Source organism: Salminus brasiliensis, chromosome 2 (genome assembly GCF_030463535.1).
Source record: "Salminus brasiliensis chromosome 2, fSalBra1.hap2, whole genome shotgun sequence".
Lineage (NCBI taxonomy): Eukaryota > Metazoa > Chordata > Actinopteri > Characiformes > Bryconidae > Salminus > Salminus brasiliensis.
In genome coordinates this window covers 4618693-4636753 of record NC_132879.1, presented here as the reverse complement: position 1 = coordinate 4636753, position 18061 = coordinate 4618693, and the positions used below count along the sequence as shown (strand labels likewise).

The 18061-nt window shown below is 41.9% G+C and overlaps 1 protein-coding gene across 3 annotated transcripts in view; it reads right to left on the bottom strand.

Annotated features, from left to right (window-relative positions):
- Positions 1 to 12540, bottom strand: part of il15ra (interleukin 15 receptor subunit alpha) — a 42220-nt gene extending 29680 nt beyond the window's left edge. For 2 of the 3 annotated variants that reach the window (XM_072674163.1, XM_072674162.1), the window contains exon 1: positions 12143 to 12540. In XM_072674163.1, the coding sequence (XP_072530264.1) occupies positions 12143 to 12293 (151 nt within the window). In that variant the 5' untranslated portion in view covers positions 12294 to 12540. The remainder of the gene's footprint in view (positions 1 to 12142) is intronic. The other variant, XM_072674161.1, reaches the window with a different exon arrangement.
- Between the last annotated feature and the right edge of the window lie 5521 nt (positions 12541 to 18061).

Here is an 18061-nt window from a genome sequence, read left to right as displayed (position 1 = left end):
TTCAACGTCTGTGCAACATTGTTTTTTTTATTTTCAAGTATTATTTATGTCTGTTTGATGTTAGACTCCAACGTCTTTCTGACATTAGATTTGATGTCTGGTAAGGAAGCTGAGGAATCATTAGGTTTCTTATGCTCTCCACCTGTAGTAGAAGAAGCTTCCAGGATATCTGAGGCCTGCAAAACTGCTGGCTTATTTAAGTCAAGGCTTTAAACATTTTTTAAAGGTTTTTTTATGTAATTGTTCATTATTTTTGCTATAATGCAGCTTGTATGTGTTTGTTTTCATACAGTAGATGACCCACATGTGCTGATACTCAGTAATAAGGTAGACCACACAATACTGTTAATGTGGGCACTCAGGAATACTCCCAAATACGAATACTAGCTGCAGTTCTAGACAACTCTACAGACACCAAGTAACACATGGGATGACAGTGTGACAGCATAGTGGGAGCAGTCCTGGGTTTACAGGCTGCCGCTACGCTGTCCTTGGTCTGAACACCTTCACAGCTCACAGTATAGTCCTTAAAAGTCCTTTCGTACTCTGTGTAGAACACCAGTGTTATTTTTCTACCGGGATGCCCCCCTATTGGTCCCGAAATCACTAAATTAGCTGGATCGGGTATTGGATAACTCACTGAACCCAGTTCCCTCACTATCAGACTTCCTAACTCAGGATCAGAGTAACCTACAGACACCATACACATATCACAGCAAACAGCACAGCAAGACACATCCTGTCTGACCAGTGTGAGGTTAGATAGGTAACCAGTACCTTGACCTGTCAACAACTCTCAGCGAGTAATCCAGCACGGAAAAACAGCTAAAGCCCACACACATGGCCTCCAGCAGCCTGCTCTGTTTGCTGAAGAGCAGCGCAGGGAGGAGGAAGGGCGAGCAGGTATCTCTCACACACACAGGCACACGTGCAGGCAGGCAGACATGGCCCAACACTGTTTTGAGTCCCAGAAGAGTTTAAAATCCACAAATTACAGATTTTCCAGATTTAAATCCCAACATCGCTGCTTTTAAAAGCCACAGCTTTACTGTTTCTGCCGTTTTTCAGCGATTTATATATATTTAGAGAGAGACAGAGCTGAGGACAGTCGAGAGCGAGGGGGCAGGGTAATGACGTCACTGCCACAGCTGCTCTACCATATGAGCAGAACCGAGAAGGGAGGAGCTGCTCCATCCTTTTTGGTCTCACAGACTTAGAATTTCAGAATAAAAGTCCTGAGCCCAAACAACACTGTGCCGAGGTCCAGAACAGTTATTCATTTTAGTGAGAAATAAACAGCAGTTCATTTATATCTGTGTTCATTTATTCTAGTTAGTTCTAGTGAGACTCTCTGCATTCGTACTAGAACAAAAGAACTGTCCCAAAATGCTCATGCGAGCATGCCGGCCCAGCAGGAGGTGCTAAATCCTCACAAAGTTTGGCCAAAATAACTGTGAATACAGCAGGTTTCCATAACCTCCCCTCATCTCATTTGCGTCCCTTCTTTTTATCTTCTTCGTGACGGAGAGAAAAGTGAGAAAGGAGTCAGAGGACAGGAGCAGTACCGCAAGTGTCTGGACTCAGCCTGTGACTATGGTGGGCTGAGTCCAGGGCTAATTTTAGTTCCCCATCCAGCCCTGGATGTAAATCACTCCATTACTTGCAATATTAAGGTCAATAAAATTATTGGACCTTATTCACCAACTGTGCTTAAGAAGATATTTCTTCATAAAACCCACATTTTTGCAGTTTCCACAAAGTGCCTAACCTGGTCTGACCCAATGGGGATGGAGGACAACAGGATCCATAATTATAACCGCAGAGCTGTGAGGAATTCTGTGCTTTAAAAACACATCATAAATATGACGTAGATTTTCTGTTAGGACTTTTATTCAAGAAAGAATGAGGAAATTCTTCAGATATTAACCCTCACATTCTTAGTTTAGCACATAAACAAGCAGGAGGAACCGTTATTGTGGTCATGCAGATACGGTGGGTGTTTCTTTAAGAGAACGGGCCTGTTTGCACTTGGCATTAACACGCCTTTTTCGTGATCAGATCATGTTCGGATTGGGCAGGTGTAAACACCACCAAGACTCACTGTGATCGGAATACTTCGGTCGAATCACTTAAACCAGATTCGGAGGTGGCCTGAGGCGGATCTGGTTCACATTTAAGGCAAGTGTAAACAGAATGCGTGTTCTGTGATCAGAAGCAAGAAATAATTACTGTGGATCTTGGATTTTCTCTCTCTCTCTCTCTCTCTCTCTCTCATTGTGTTTAATCGATACATGCCCGCAGTACAAGAGTTCCCTTGTTCCCTTGCGGCTGAAATATTCTGCATTTTCTGATGGAGCCATTTCAGGAACGCGAGAACCATCTACTGTTCCACCGTGTCGTAGAAGTTCCTCTAAACTGTTTACAGTCTCCCGGAGCGGGACCGTTTAGATGAGAAACCGCTGTTTACAGGAAGTCAAACAGGAAATAGTGAACGTGTTGCTGTGCTTTCTTTTTTACGCGGAAAAGTAGAATCCGATCTCATCTAACCAAACTGGGAGCGCGTTTTTAATGCAGAAGCCAGTCAAAGTAGACCCAGATGCTACCCGGACTCAAAACATGTTAATGCCAGGTGTAAACAGGCCCTTGGAGTTCTGCATGACAGCTTGCTGCCTTCAGATCGCACTGTTCTGATTGGATAAAAAGTCAACATCTCTTTTACTTAGGTTTAAGCAGTTTTTTGTTCTATGACAGTTTTTCCTAAAATTTGAGTTAAATAATAGTGACATATTATCACAAAATACTGAATCGTAACTGCTGCATCGTGACACTTAGCGTATCACCAGGTTCTTGCCAACACACAGCCCTAATTTTATGATACTACTTTAAACACTCCACTCCTCTGATTGAAGAACCCATTTTCTGGCCCCATACCTACTATACAAAGAGGTGCAGAGTGCTTGAATGAGTGGTTAAAGCACGGCCTTGGGGTTCACTTTCGTTGATCATTTCGACACCTTCTGACGAAGTCCTAGGTTTTCTGAGAAAGATGGCACTAATCCAAGTCAGCAATGTTATCAGATTACCTTAGAAAATCTCTGCATGCATAACGAGAACACGCATCCAGTCCCAGTAAGTCATGTGGAAGGTTAACATGCTTATTCATGTTGATAACCCCTTTGACGTAGCGGTGGGGTGTCTCCTAATCTATTCATAGCGGTCTGATAGGTACTGTATAAACTCCTCTTTGCTTGGAAAACCTGTTGCCTGATTTGCAAACAGGTTTGTCAGAGTCGTAAATATACACACATCGACTTAGATATCAGTTATGCCACAGCTTAAAGGTATTTGGTCCTTTAGGCACTCCAGAATCATGCAGTAATATGCAGGGTAGTACAGTTTTTCCCATCTGAATACATGCAGTAACTGAATTACATCAAGAAATTGGTTCCTTATGCGCAAAACCCAATCATGCGTTCGGTAGGGGGTTTAAGCTACGTTCACATTAAAAAGTGTTGCTTGGATTGGATTTGGCTATTTTGATGGTTCACATTTGTAAATGGAAGTGACGACAGCACTAAGCGCATGCCCATGAATCAAATACATATCCGATCTAGAACCATATATGAAAGTGCCTCAAATCTGATTGGAAAGATCAAATTTTGGGCTCTGAATAGCTTAGAGGTCTAATGCAGGGTAGAAAACTGACCATGCTCTCACCGGGTGGGTAGATGGCGCTATCTCCCCTCATCACTTTTGCAGCAATGTTAGCTGGTTAGCTTATACGGCGAAGCTTTCCTCAGAGCATGTTGGCTGCCTGGGAACTTTCATAAAATCAGTTGCTGGCTTTGTGTTCATGTGTTAAGTCTGAGTTAAGTTACTCTTGGGAGCAACTGTCCTGTTAGGATGATCTATGAACAGGTGGGTAAATCGGCTGTGCCAAATTAGGGCTGATTGCGTCCACTCAGCCCTAAAAAAACTCAGATTTGAGTCATTTCAGCCTGGTAATGTGAACGCAGCCATAAACTAATACACTGATTCAGACAAAGCAAAGGAAAACAAAAATGGAGCAAAAAAGACCACAGAGAGGAAGAGGCAGGACATCCAAAAGATCCCTCTTTTTAAGGTTAGATACTTCTAAATACAAAAGGCAGTATGGAGACCATAATACTCAGCACTACACTTCGCCCAAGTACTCTTGGACGAGATGGGTTTTCAGTCTTGTTGAAGACAGTGAGCGACTCAAACGCCAGAGGACATTCCACCACTTTGGTGCCAGGACAGGAAACAGTCAAACTCAACCCCAGCAAGACGGAGCTGCTCACTGGTCACTCCTTCTACTGAAGCCCGAAGCCTTGGTATAGTGATGGATGATCAGTTATCGTTCTCAAGTCATGTTGCAAATGTAACTCGGTCCTGCAGATTTCTTCTGTACAACATCCGGAGAATTCGACCCTTCCTCTCTAGAGAGGCCACCCAGGTGCTTGTTCAGTCTCTCGTCACTTCCAGACTTGACTACTGCAACTCTCTTCTGGCTGGTCTCCCTCTGCGCACCATCAAGCCCCTGCAACTCATCCAGAATGCAGCGGCACGGGTCGTCTTCAATGTCCCAAAATTTAGCCATGTCACTCCACTGCTGCGTTCTCTCCACTGGCTTCCTGTAGCTGCCCGCATCAGATTTAAAACCCTGACGCTGGCCTACAAAGCCAAGAACGTACCAGCCCCTCCGTATCTGATGGCAATGGTCAAAAGCCGATCCGCACCAAAGTGGTGGAACGAGCTGCCCCTGGGTGTCCGAACGGCCGAGTCACTCGCTGTCTTCAAACGCAGACTGAAGACCCACCTCTTCAGAGAGTACTTGGACGAATAGTTCTATGGTCGCCTTATTGTATTGTGTTTAGCAATGTCTAAGCTTAGAGGTATCTTTTGAATTATTAGCCTATTCTAACTAGCTAAAGCTTTTCTTGGGTAAATAGCAAAGCACTTTGTAAGTCGCTCTGGATAAGAGCGTCTGCTAAATGCCGTAAATGTAAATGTAAATGTAAATGTAGTATTGAAGCTTCTGATGGAAGCTGTTGGATTTAGGAGGATGGGACATATTTTTAGATCCTAAAAAGATGACCTTTCCAGTGGTCACACTATTGTAGTTATCATGGTAGTCACCAGACATTAGCCCCTTGAACTATAGGTTTATTAGGGATTATGATTCAGCTAGTAAACTGAGTATGAGCACTTTGTAAGTCGCTCTGGATAAGAGCGTCTGCTAAATGCTGTAAATGTAAATGTAAATGTAAATGTCTGCATGCCTGTCTTCCGTTGATCTTAAAGAATGGCGGGTCGAGCCAAGCTGTACTTGAAACTCGAAGGGCTCTTGGTACAGATCGGAGTTTGACCATTGCCATCAAGTTCGGAAGGTTTTCAGAACAGTCTGCATGATTAGGAGCTTCTGGTGTCAGATTTTGAGATTAGTCTGCATGATTAGGAGCTTCTGGTGTAAGATTTTGAGATTAGTTAGTGAGGTTAGGAGCTTCTGGTGTCTGGAGACCATAATACTCAGCACTACACTTCGCCCAAGTACTCTTGGACGAGATGGGTTTTCAGTCTTGTTGAAGACAGTGAGCGACTCGAACGCCAGAGGACATTCCACCACTTTGGTGCAGAGACAGAAAAAAGTCTGCATGCCTGTCTTCCGTGGATCTTAAAGAATGGTGGGTCGAGTCGAGCTGTATTTGAAGCTTGAAGGGCTCTTGGTACACATTGGAGTTTGACCATTGCCATCAAGTTCGGAAGGTTTTGAGAATAGTCTGCATGGTCAGGAGCTTCTGATGTAAGATTTTGAGAATAGTCTGCACTGTCAGGAGCTTCTGATGTAAGATTTTGAGATTAGTCTGCATTGTCAGGAGCTTCTGGTGTAAGATTTTGATAATAGTCTGCATGGTTAGAAGCTTCTGGTGTAAGATTTTGATAATAGTCTGCATGGTTAGAAGCTTCTGGTGTAAGATTTTGAGTATAGAATAGTGTGTGTGGTCTGGAGCTTTAAGTGTATATGTGTATAACTAATTAGAAAACTTAACTAACTATAATGATAACTATAATGATGGCTCCAACAATGCAAAAAAATCTGGTATGTCTGGCACGATTCATCTTCCCGACTCTGACGTCTGAGCAGAGTAACAAACATCTTAGAAGCAATTATCTGACACAGTTTATCAAAAAAGCATCTACCAGTCTGCCCCACCTTCTGATCCACCTGTTCTCTGTCCTTTCTGTTCACCTTGACCTACTTTTGCTAGCTTCCCTACAGTCACTGTGCTGTATTTTATCCACGTTGTTCTCAAATCTGAAGTCTACTCCTTATATTCTAGACATTCTTCCTACTAACCCTGTCTTCCGACCTTTTATTAGTTGTTGCAAATTCCTCTCTCACTTCTGACTCTGCCCCTTCTGAATTAAAAACAGCAGCTTTCTTTCTTGTTCCTGTTTCCTGCAGCATATGACAAGAAACTACCCCCAGCTGGTTTCTAATCTTTTCCATCATTGTTGAAGTTCAAGAGAGTGTGGTTTCTGGCCAAGTTCAGGATCATCAACCTCAGCACAAAGTTTGGCTTCGGAGTAGAGAACAGTACTGGAACAGCTTTGGCGAGGGCTGTAAATATTCTCCTTGTGTCAGCTGACTGAAGTTTCCAACATCCTTATTTTGTTGGACCTTAGTGCTGCTTTCAAAATGGTCTGTCCTGCTTTTTATACTAGGCCGGTGTTTCTCAACCCTGGTGCTGGAGGTAGGGGTGGGCGATATGGCAAAAATATTATATCTCGATTAAAAGATAGATTTCATGATATACAATATTTATTGTGACACTATGACATGGAGGCAAAATGCATTGGTAGCGGCAGATTCTTAAAAACTGCTATTCAAATACAGTCCATATACTGGAGGCACCCTGCCCTGCACATTTTAGTGCTATCCCTGCTCCCAACACACCAGATTCAACTAATCAGCTCCTTAACAAGCCCCTTCAGAATTGCAGAGGGTGTCGAGTCTAAAATGTGCAGGACAGGGTGCCTCCAGGACCAGGATTTAGAAATACTGTACTACACTGTCTACCACCAAACTTTACCTGGTTTTTGAGAATTGATGCAGTATTGGCAGTAGTGGTTTTGGCCTAGCTAGGGGGTAGGTCTAGGAGCTAGGTGTGAGAGGGAGCCGGGGTAGCGCTATTGTGCTGTACCTTTCGATGCTAGAGCACAATTGAGCTGAGCTGAAAGATGATAACCGAAGTGGAAGCTCCTCCTGTCACAGCTCAAGTCCAAGCCTGAAGCTCGAAGGTTTGTACATGTTTGGCTGTATAAATTGACTGATTCTCCCTGCCAGCACCATTATGATATGCATCTATAAACAGGCTGGTAACTCGGTTCCAGATATCAGAACCGCAGTAAACCCTATTGGTTGGTGAGTGGTCCAGCAGAATAAGGCCCTGTCACTATGACCAGAGGATCTGCTAGCCATCGGCAGCCGGAGCCCAGAGAGAGCACAATTGGCCTTGCTCTCTCCAGGGTGGGTAGATAGTGCTCTCTCCCCTATAGGAACAAGGTGTGAGTATCGCTCCCTCTCGCAGTACTATTCACACCTAGCTCCTAGAGGCCCCCAGAGCACAAATGGCCTTGCTGTCTCCAGGGTGGGTAGATGGCGCTCTCTCCCCACACCACTGACGTCTGCTGGCCTATGCATTGGAGCTACGTATATGCTACTTCCCTCAAGGCGCGTCGGCTACCTGGTGATGTTGCATCGACAGCAGTTCGAAAAAGAAGAAGCGTTGGTTGGTTGCATGTATGTCTGATTGGGGGAGGGGAGGGGGGTTGGTTGTTGGTCTTGACCCTCACTAGTGTCGGGAGCATTGCATGAGAGTTTGGGTAACTGTAGATCCAAATTGGGAAGAAAATGGGTAAAAAAAGGCTTCCTAAGGGTTCATAAGGGCTTTAAGATATCTGAAGGCATGAATATTGCGATGATATCATAAACCACAATAATTATAAGGTCATTATAGAGCTATTAGTTGACGTTTGCCCATTCCTACTTAGTTTTGGATAAAAGACGCTGCAAAACAAAACCACAGTACTAACATGGCTACGCTCTCTTGGGAGTCTGAACATGTTGATTTTATGTATTTTATGAGCCGTTGTGACATCTAAGATGCACAACAGCTAACCGCATACTTTCTCTTCATTTACATCCTTTGATTCCAGTAAAGGTACAAACAGATAACGCAGAGCAGAAGAACATCAAAGCATCAGAAGACGTGTGGCAGAACCTTCTAACCACACTTGTGCTGAGACAAAAACTCTCACCAGATCTCGTAGTTCTCTGGCTGCTAGAGCTAGACCACATTCATAAACTGTAAACTGCACTGCATCAATAGAAAAGAATTACCAACCAAAGTTAAAACAAATTCACCAGCCCTCATCCCAAGAGAACACAAGCAAAAGCCCCCTAACAAGTTAACAGAGCATGTCCAGTAACGGGTTGCACACGTGATAAGTAAACACAGCTGGGGTTTTAAGCTATTCATCAGCCAGGGTGGTTAATGGTCTGTGGCACCATTAACTGTGTCCATTAAAAAAGGCAATCATACATGGTGTTCTGCAGACAGCCCAACACAACACATGGGCTGGTAACTCAACCAATACAAACTTGCTTGTTCCCTGAGGAACAGAGCCTCACTAAGGTAGCCTTTATCAAGATCCTTAGCAAGTCACGCTATTAAGACCTTTGTGCGACCTAGATGTACAAATAATGTGCTTGATATTATGAGAAGTTTTACTTGTTGAGCCATGGACTCCACAAGACCTGTGAGGTGGGGCCTCCCTGAGCATCAATGAGCCGCAATCACCCATGACCCTGCTGCCAGTTCACCAGTTGTTCTTTCTTGGAGCTCTTTTGGTAGGTACTGACCACTGCATACCGGGAACACCCCACAAAAAGACCTGCCTGATGTTTTGGAGATGTCTTGACCCAGTGGTCTAGCCATCACAGTTTGGTTCTTGTCGCTGCCTAATAGATCCACCACTTTTCAGGAGCCACTGGAAGGCAATCATCAGTGTTATTTACCTGGGCTATAATTATATGGCTGTTCGGGGCATTGTACATTCCTGCGGTCATGTGAAGTTTCCTGTTGAGGTGTTATTTATCTACTGGGGGCAGTTTTGGTGATTTAACAGATCTTGCCCGGTCATGTGAATCATTATTTGTGTTCCGGTTTTGGAAGCTGCTGTTCTTCTCATATTTTCCTTGGGCTCTATCTTTCCTATGTAAGCGGAATAGTGCAGGAAGCCACTCAACTGTTTATACCAAAAGAAGTGAAGTGAAAGACAGCAAAATATTATTTATTTCTGAGGATCCGCTAAGCCGTGTACTTCTTCAGCATAAGGCATGTTTGAGGAGTTGCTTGTGTGAAAAACAGTGTTTTTGTGTCAGCGAACAGTGAGAACTTAATACTGGGTGGACACAGCTGTAGCCCATTACTTCATGTTTGGAAGGGTGGAGGAGTTAAAAGTGGTGCACAAAATGAGGGGAAAAACAGGGGACAAACTAAATATGGATAGATTCAAATTCACGTATAGTGTTAGAGAGCTCAGAGTCATTTACTGTTGAATATAGGTTTGATTTTTCTGAAACTAATAACTAATGAATAGCATAATGGCCATCCTAACCCTAAAAGGGTGGTGTCTGACTTTTTTGGTGCTCGAAGATGTACCGTTTCAAAAGGTAATCTAAAATCCACTTACTTTAGCTGTACTTCCCTATGGGGTTCCTTGAAACCCACTCATCCCCATACTTTTGACAAGGTACTTTATATATATATATATATATATATATATATATATATATATATATATATATAAATATAAATATATATATATATAATGTTGGTTTCAGAGGGGAATTAACCCTGCATGGTCACTGGAGGTGTGGAATGTATACATCATAGTATAAGTATAAGTAATGGCTGGACTTCCCCACTCTGTTTCCCATCAGAAATGTCCTGTTAAGGAAAAATGCCATATGACTAAAAAAGCATTTGCAGTGCTGTGGAATACGTATGTCTACCGCTAAAAAAGAAGGAATTAACACGCTTCACTAAAACGTCACTACTACATCACCACTTCACTCCACTACTGCATTTCTAAGAATGGTGTAATTACAGTGTGTTATATTTAATGTGTTGCGTATTTTTTCCAATATGTTAAACGGAAAAGAAATACAAATTGTGATCTAATATTCTATAAACTGCTGCACTGAACCTTTTTGGGGAAATGAGATATTAGCTGAGATATCTCTGAAGATGCTGGCTTACTGACAATGGCGAACTAAGTAAAAACCCAGCCAATAGGTCAACTGTCAGCATTAACAGCACTAACAGCACCTGAGGAACTACGTAACAGCACCTGAGAAGTTTCAACAGTCAGTTTCACAGCTTTGAGCAGACTTTCCTTCCATAAAAAATATTGTGCTACTTATTATAAGTGAAGCCAATCAGAATATATATGTAAATACTGTATTTTCTGAACTGTTGATGTGTGACTGACAGGATTAGTGAAAGTTAGCTCACTGTGAAGATCTGTTTACACTGTTTTATTGGTGGATGTCTATCAGTTGTAGCTCATTTTATGACGTTTGTCAATTTATAGCTGGATATTAAGTCAATTTTATATGAACACTTCTGTGTATCTGTGTAATGACGTCAATCCAGTAGGCTAACATTAGTCTAAACAGTCAACTTTACAGTCAACTTTATATCACTCCTCCAACCTCGTTTTTTCTGAGTATTGCTAAAAAAATATTTTTATTTCTAATAAAAAAAAACAACATCAGAAGTGACCTGAGAAAAAAAAAGAAAATGTATTGGGTGTCATTGTTGGGGCGTATCTGTTGGTACCCTGTCAAGACTAATAAGTATTTAATGTCATTAAGAAAAAGAAATGACTAATACTGATCATTCAAAAAAAAAAAAAGTTCAAATTGACCCAAGCAACCCAACAAAAGTGTTTAACAACAACCCAGTGCTCGGTCAAAGTACCCAGTAAAGGGTAAAGCATGTTAAAAGGTAAATGTGCATGTATTTGTCACCCATCTGTGGTAGTGAACACACACACGCACACATACACTAGTGAACTAGGGCACACAGGGTACACACACCCACCCAGAGCGGTGAGCAGCCAACTCCAGCGCCCAGGGAGCAAAGAGGGTAAAGGGCCTTGCTTAAGGGCCCAACAGTGGCAGCTTGCCGAGCCCGGGTATCGAACCCACAACCTTGTTATTGATAGCCCGGCGCTCTAACCGCTGAGCACCGGGCTGAGCCACCACTGCCCTGTTATTCCTCTAACCCAACGCGGGCTCTGTAACCCAGTGTTATTTGAGTGGATCACAATACTGGCAGTAAAAGGCAGAAATGCACTGAACCCCAGCTGCAATCTGTGCACATTTACTGCTCGTAACTCTGGAAAAACCTAACCATGGAAGCCACATAATAGGATCTAGGCGAGTTTCACAACTCGATCATACGCTCTGTCACAGAAAGCTCAAAGGAATCTATAAGAGCTTAAGAAAACACTGGTGAGTTCAGCCAGGGGTTCCTTTCCCTCGTACGTTTGGTGTTATAGAACTATTAATTCATATATATTACAAACATATAACTATTTTTAAAGAAAAGGCATGTGCTAGAACTGTTAAAGCATCCAGCTGGTTCTTCTCTTCCCTTAAAAAACTCTTTTCCAGTGAGTTTATTTGAGCCAACATTCACAATTCTGCTGAAACACAATTTTGGCAGAACAGGCAGAAATGCTTGGACCCCTGTCATCGCTGCTATTTATATGCAGGTATTTCTTCACCAATCTGGCAGAAGCTCTAAGAGAAAGCTGCAGATACCCACTCCTGGTGTAATCTCACTTCTGAACCCTTGTGTTTAGCTTGCCTGGTCCAATAAATACGCTGCTCAGCCTCCCTTCATCAGTGGGGGACCGGAGTGTGCGTACAGCAGAGCCACTGGCTGGTGGACTGGCTGGCTTGTCAACCCATGCGCAGCGTGCAGCGTGAAAAGCTCTCAGCTCTCAGAGCTCCTGAAGGGAGAGAAATCGAGCCTGCACCTACCGTTCACCGCAGAGATGTGGAGGGGGTATTCAGCTGCAGTAAAAATGAAGGTTAGCAGAAGAAGTGATGGTGCCCGCATATCCAGTGCAATGAAAGCGTCTGTCTGCCGGTAAATGACACATATTTTAGGGAATAGACAGACTCCACACATGAGAAGCTCTTCCTTCCCCTTAATAACAGAAGCACGACTTTCACTTTCACTTCAAAAAACAGTCCTGCGCGCGGGGGGCGTAAAAGGGTCCTCTACTGCAAGGGCGCACTCGGTGGTTTTGTAGCCAGCTGGGTTCCCCAGGCAGGGTAGGACTCTCCATAAACGTCCCAAAATCCAGAGTGGAGGCTTTTCAACATGTCACCCGCGACAAGAAGGTGAGAGTACAGGGACTGACTCCTCCTACTGGAGCTTCAGCTTCAGCCAGTGTTTCCCATAACGCAGAGCTGACCACGGTCAGAACGCAGCCAGACTGGATTTAGATGTTGCAAACACACTTATTTACATATGCTGAAAGTGCATTATTACTATTATTATTATTTAATTACACTTGAAAGCATAATAATAGAGCATATGTTTATAAACACATTACTATGAAATGAGCTTTAAAATAAAACAAGTCTATTCTGTTTAATAGAATATATTAATAGAATTAATATTAATAGAATATACTTCTTAAATATAAAACAAAATAGTATAGTATTAAAAACAACCTCTGCAGTAATTCACTTAAAGTACATACTATATAACATACTAGTGTTGGACAGTACATTTAAATAGATTTGTCCTGTGCTACAAAGTAGACTGTCCCTAGAAGTGTGTTATTTTGGGAGGAGGAAATAAAAATGGATAATTGTATTGTAATAAATAATTAGTTGTAATAAGTATGTTTTATAAACACATTACCATGAAATGAGCTTTTAAAATAAAACAAGTCTATTTTGTTTAATAGAATTAAAGAATATACTTCTTAAATATAAAACAAAATTCACTTAAAGTACATACTATATAACATACTAGTGTTGGACAGTAGATTCACATAGATTTGTTCTGCGCTACAAAGTAGACTGTCCCTAGAAGTGTGTTATTTTGGGAGGACAGGAATTTTAAAAAGTATAATTGTATTGTAATAAATCATTTTTAAGTATGTTTTTATAAATACATTACTATAAACTATGATTTTAGTTAGAATTAGCTTGGATGTAATTTAAGATACTTCTTAAATACTTTTAAAATACTTTTTTACTGAAACAACTACTTCAGTAATTCACTTAAAACACTTGATATGTCAAATAAAGTTATATAAGTCTGTTTGTAATTTACTAAAAAGTGTAGTACAGTATATTCAAATATATATATGTGTTATGTACTAGAAAGTAGACTGTAGAAGTGTATTATTTTGGAAAGTCAGGAACTAGAAGTATAATTGTACTGTAATGTCAATATTTATTTTGTAAATTACATTAAAATACATGTACTTTTTTGTACTTTGTACTTTTTTGTTTTTATAAATACATTACTATGAAGTACGCTTTCAGTTAGAATTAGCTTGAATGTAATTTAATATAGTTTTAAAAAATACTTGTTCTTAAATACTTTTCATACATTTTCGCAAAGTGTTTCAAAACAACTGCTACAGTAATTCATGTAAAAACACCTGAAATATGAAATAAAGTTATATAAGTCTATTTGTAATTTACTACAAATTGTATTACAGTATATTCAAATGTACTTTTTATGCGCTACAAAGTAGACTGTCCCTAGAAATGTATTATTTTGGAATTAAAGTCAGGAACAATAATTATAACTGTACTGTAATGTAAATATTTATATTGTATATGACATTAACTTACATTATAATATTCTATATTTTAAAATACATTACAATGGAGTATAATTTTAGTTAAAAAATAGTTTAAATGTAAATTAATTTACATGTAATACTTTTATATACAATTTTATTAAAATAAGCACCATTGTAAACACTAATAATATAAGTATTAAAAGGAATATTTGATAAAAGATTACTGTCCACGTGTGTGTTTATATGCCATTGTGTGAATGACTTCAAGCGCTTTGCTAGTTTCACTTTAAAAATTCTTTCACTTTTATTTGCACTGTTTTATAAACACAGCCTGGAGGCTCTCCGCTTCTCAGCAACAACGTGACTTACTGTATTCCGGATATTATGTCAGGCATGACTGAGCTTTACTGTTTATGGTTGATTTTCTCCCACAATCCTCACCTACAAAGTAAGCCAGCATATCTGCTGATACTGTCTTAATTACATTCACATTTAAGGCATTTAGCAAACCCTTATTCAGAGTGACTTACAAAAGTGCTTACCCGCAGGAGCGATACCACGATCATGTGCTGACCCGTGAAATTATGGGCCCCACATGTGGGAATCTGGACTGCATCATTTCTGGTAGTGAGGGACTGCGTTCACCCTATCCTTGGGCAGTGGTGGCTCAGCGGTTAGAGATCCAGGCAGTTGATGACAGGGTTGTGAGTATGAGACCGGGGCATGGCAAGCTGCCACTGTTGGGCCCTTGAGCAAGGCCCTTCACCCTCTCTGCTCCCCGGCCACCACAGCAATGGCTGACCACCACCCCAGGCATGTGTGCGCACAGTCAATTCTCTTTTTTCTGAGGGGTGGATGGATAGTCGGGTTATATAGAGTGAGGTTGGTGATCTCTTTTGTTTCCCACCAAACCGCCCTGGACAACACAATTAGCTGCTAATGCTTATGTGCTGCTAAACAAACTAGTGTTGAGCGTGTCTGAGAGTGTGTGTCCCCCTTAACTAGTCCCCCCTGGCAAATCAATACAGGAAAAGTAAAATATCAAGAATGTATTACTGAACTTTAACAAATTCACTAGGAATACACACCCTCTCCCTCCACATTTTACACTATACCTGACCTATTATTAACCTATATTCCTAGATTACCTAGATTGAATAATAAATGAATTATAGGTATTCTCATCATCTTTCACTCCTACAGAAAGATAAGCTAGGGGCTGCCAAAAAGAAAAGTCAGTGCTGACCCCTAGGTACCAATACTAACACTACACTTCACCTGAATGTCCGACAAACCTAGGATAATAAGTATCAAGTCTCAATAAATGCTTATGAATACAGTTGGCTTTAACATATATGGGCCCTCAGTCTGTGTTTAAGGTCAGCAAAGCAACTCGCCATTCAGACACCAGAGAAAGTTCATTCCAACACTTCGGTGCCAGGACTAAAAAAAGTCTGAATGCCTGTCTTCCAGGATCTTGAAGAATGATGATGGGTCAAGCCAAGCCACACAAGGGCTTGTTCAGTCTTGGCTTTGTAGGCCAGCGTCAGGAGTTTAAATCTGATGTGGGCAGCAGCTACAGGAAGCCAGTGAAGAGAGAACGCAGCAGCAGAGGAGTTCGATGGCCGAAATTAGAAACATTAAAGACAAGTTGTGCCTCCGCATTCTGGACCAGTTGCAAGGGCCTGGTGGTATGCGTAGGAAGACCAGTCAGTAGCAGGCAAGTCTTGAGATGATGAGAGACGGATGGAGAACCTGGGTGGCCTCTCTAGATAGGAAAGAACGTATCTGCTGATACTGTTTTAATTATATTCACATTTAAGGCATTTAGCAGACACCCTTATTCAGAGCGACCCTGCAGGAGCGATACCGTGATCAAGTGTGTGCTGACCTGTGAGATTATGGACCCTACATGTGGGAATCTGGACGGCATCATTTCTGGTAGTGGGGGACTGCGTTCGCTCCAATCCTGGGGCAGTGGTGGCTCAGCGGTTAGAGCTCCAGGCAGTTGATGACAGGATAGTGGGTATGAGACCTGGGCATGGAAAGCTGCCACTGTTGGGCCCTTGAGCAAGGCCCTTCACCCCTTCTGCTCCCCGGCCACCACAGACCAGTCAATAGCAGGCAGGTCTGCCTCACCAAGTCAAGTTTGCAACTTGAGTCGGGAACAATAACTGGTGGCCTACACGCAGAGGCACTGCCAGGGATCTTGGGCCCCATGAAAAGATAAGATATTACCCTGGGCCCCACAGCTCTAACAATTCAGCCAAAATACTCAACTCAGTTAATTCATTTTCAGGCCCCTGCAGATTTAATGACCAGAGAGGTCTCAAAGGAGATGGAAGGACAGTGGTGAAGCCCAGTAGTTCCAGGGATGTCATCATTAAGTTAAATTGCTGAATCCCATAATAATATGTTCATGTAGGGCCTGTATGGGCAGCCCAACTGGGACACCCACATTGCCCCCACATTTCAATTCTCACCAGGGTCAGTGATGGGAACAGAAGGGGTTAAACATGGACCCTATCTGGGTTGTACACTGCATATGGGACCGAGATGGGACCCATGTGAGTTTATGGAGGGCTGTTAAAATAGGGGCCAACTGGGTGCCAGTAAAGACGCATATACAAACCCACTCAGCTTCAAGAACGTTAGTGAGGTCAGGATGTTGGATGCTCACCTGCCCACCTCATCATCCCCAACTGCCCAACTCAACCCAAATGTATTAGATGGAGCACAGTATCACTGGCCCACAGCTCTAGGCTTTTGATTTACATTAAAATTATCATTTTCCATCTGCTGTAAAGTTTGGAGATACAAGTTTTTTTTTGCATCTGATGCGAATCATTACTGGTAACAATTTCACTGTTAAAATACATTGAATTTGGTTCATTACTGAGTCACAGCTTGGAGAATACCCCTGGAGATACTGTTGGCCACAACAGCCTGCCATAGTAATTGGGCCTGTAGTCACTTGTCATGTAGACACTGGCTCCACCTAGTGACCACCTTAAAAAACAAGAGCGTGAGTCTCTGCATATCTGCTCCTCTAAATACAACTGACTTTATGGATGTGTGCTATGTTGATGATACACTATGTGGACAAAAGTATTGGGACACCTGCCCATCCATTTCATTTCAGTTTCTTCTGAAATCAAGGGAATTAAAATCACCATCTCACCTAATCCCAAAACTATTGGATGGAGCTTCAAGAATGCTGGTGGGCTTTATATCCCTCTAGCCCATGCCTGGCATTAGGCAGCAGCATGGTGCCAATAGGTTCATATTTATCTGCTCTAGAGAGTCCTATTCTATTGGCAACACTTCTCTAAGTTAATATTATATATAAATAATATTTTATACTATGCAAGTATTTTAATATTATATATAAATATATAAAATATTATTTTAATATTTTATACTATGCAAGTAAACCTTTAGGATAAGTCTCTGTAGAGGAAGTAGCCTTGTTTACATGTAGAAAATAATAAAAACAACCACAGTACAGTCTTAAAGCAGCTAATACACTCCAAAAACAGTAAAAATGTGGAAATACAAAAGTTGCCATATTTGTGGAGGACAAAAGCATAAAATTTATGATGCATATTTGATTGTATTATGCTGATATATACCCAATATATGCCCAATTAGTGGGTAATTAGTGTTGGACACAGGTGGAATTTGGCCTTGGCCTTTAAGCCATCCGTGCAGTGAACACACACATACACACACACACACACCAGTGATCAAACACACACACACACACAGTGACAGTGAGTACACAATGGGAGCAGAGAGGGTGAAGGGCCTTGCTCAAGGGCCCAACGGTGGCAGCCTGCTCAGCCCGTGTATCAAGCCCACCCAACCCAACCTGTCATCAGCAGCCTGGTGCTCTAACTGCTGAGCCACCACTGCCCCATTTACCCTGCACATGGTGTTCACCTATTATACCCCTGTATAATTACGCCCCATAAAACCACTGGCTAGTGTGTTTGTAATCACTCCATGCCTCATATCATATCTTTGCACAGGTGAAGTGAAAATAGGGGCAAAAACTGAAGAAGAGACGAAATCATCAGCACGTCTCAACACGAGGGGGCAGCGTGTTTCGGCCGTTTCTGATGAT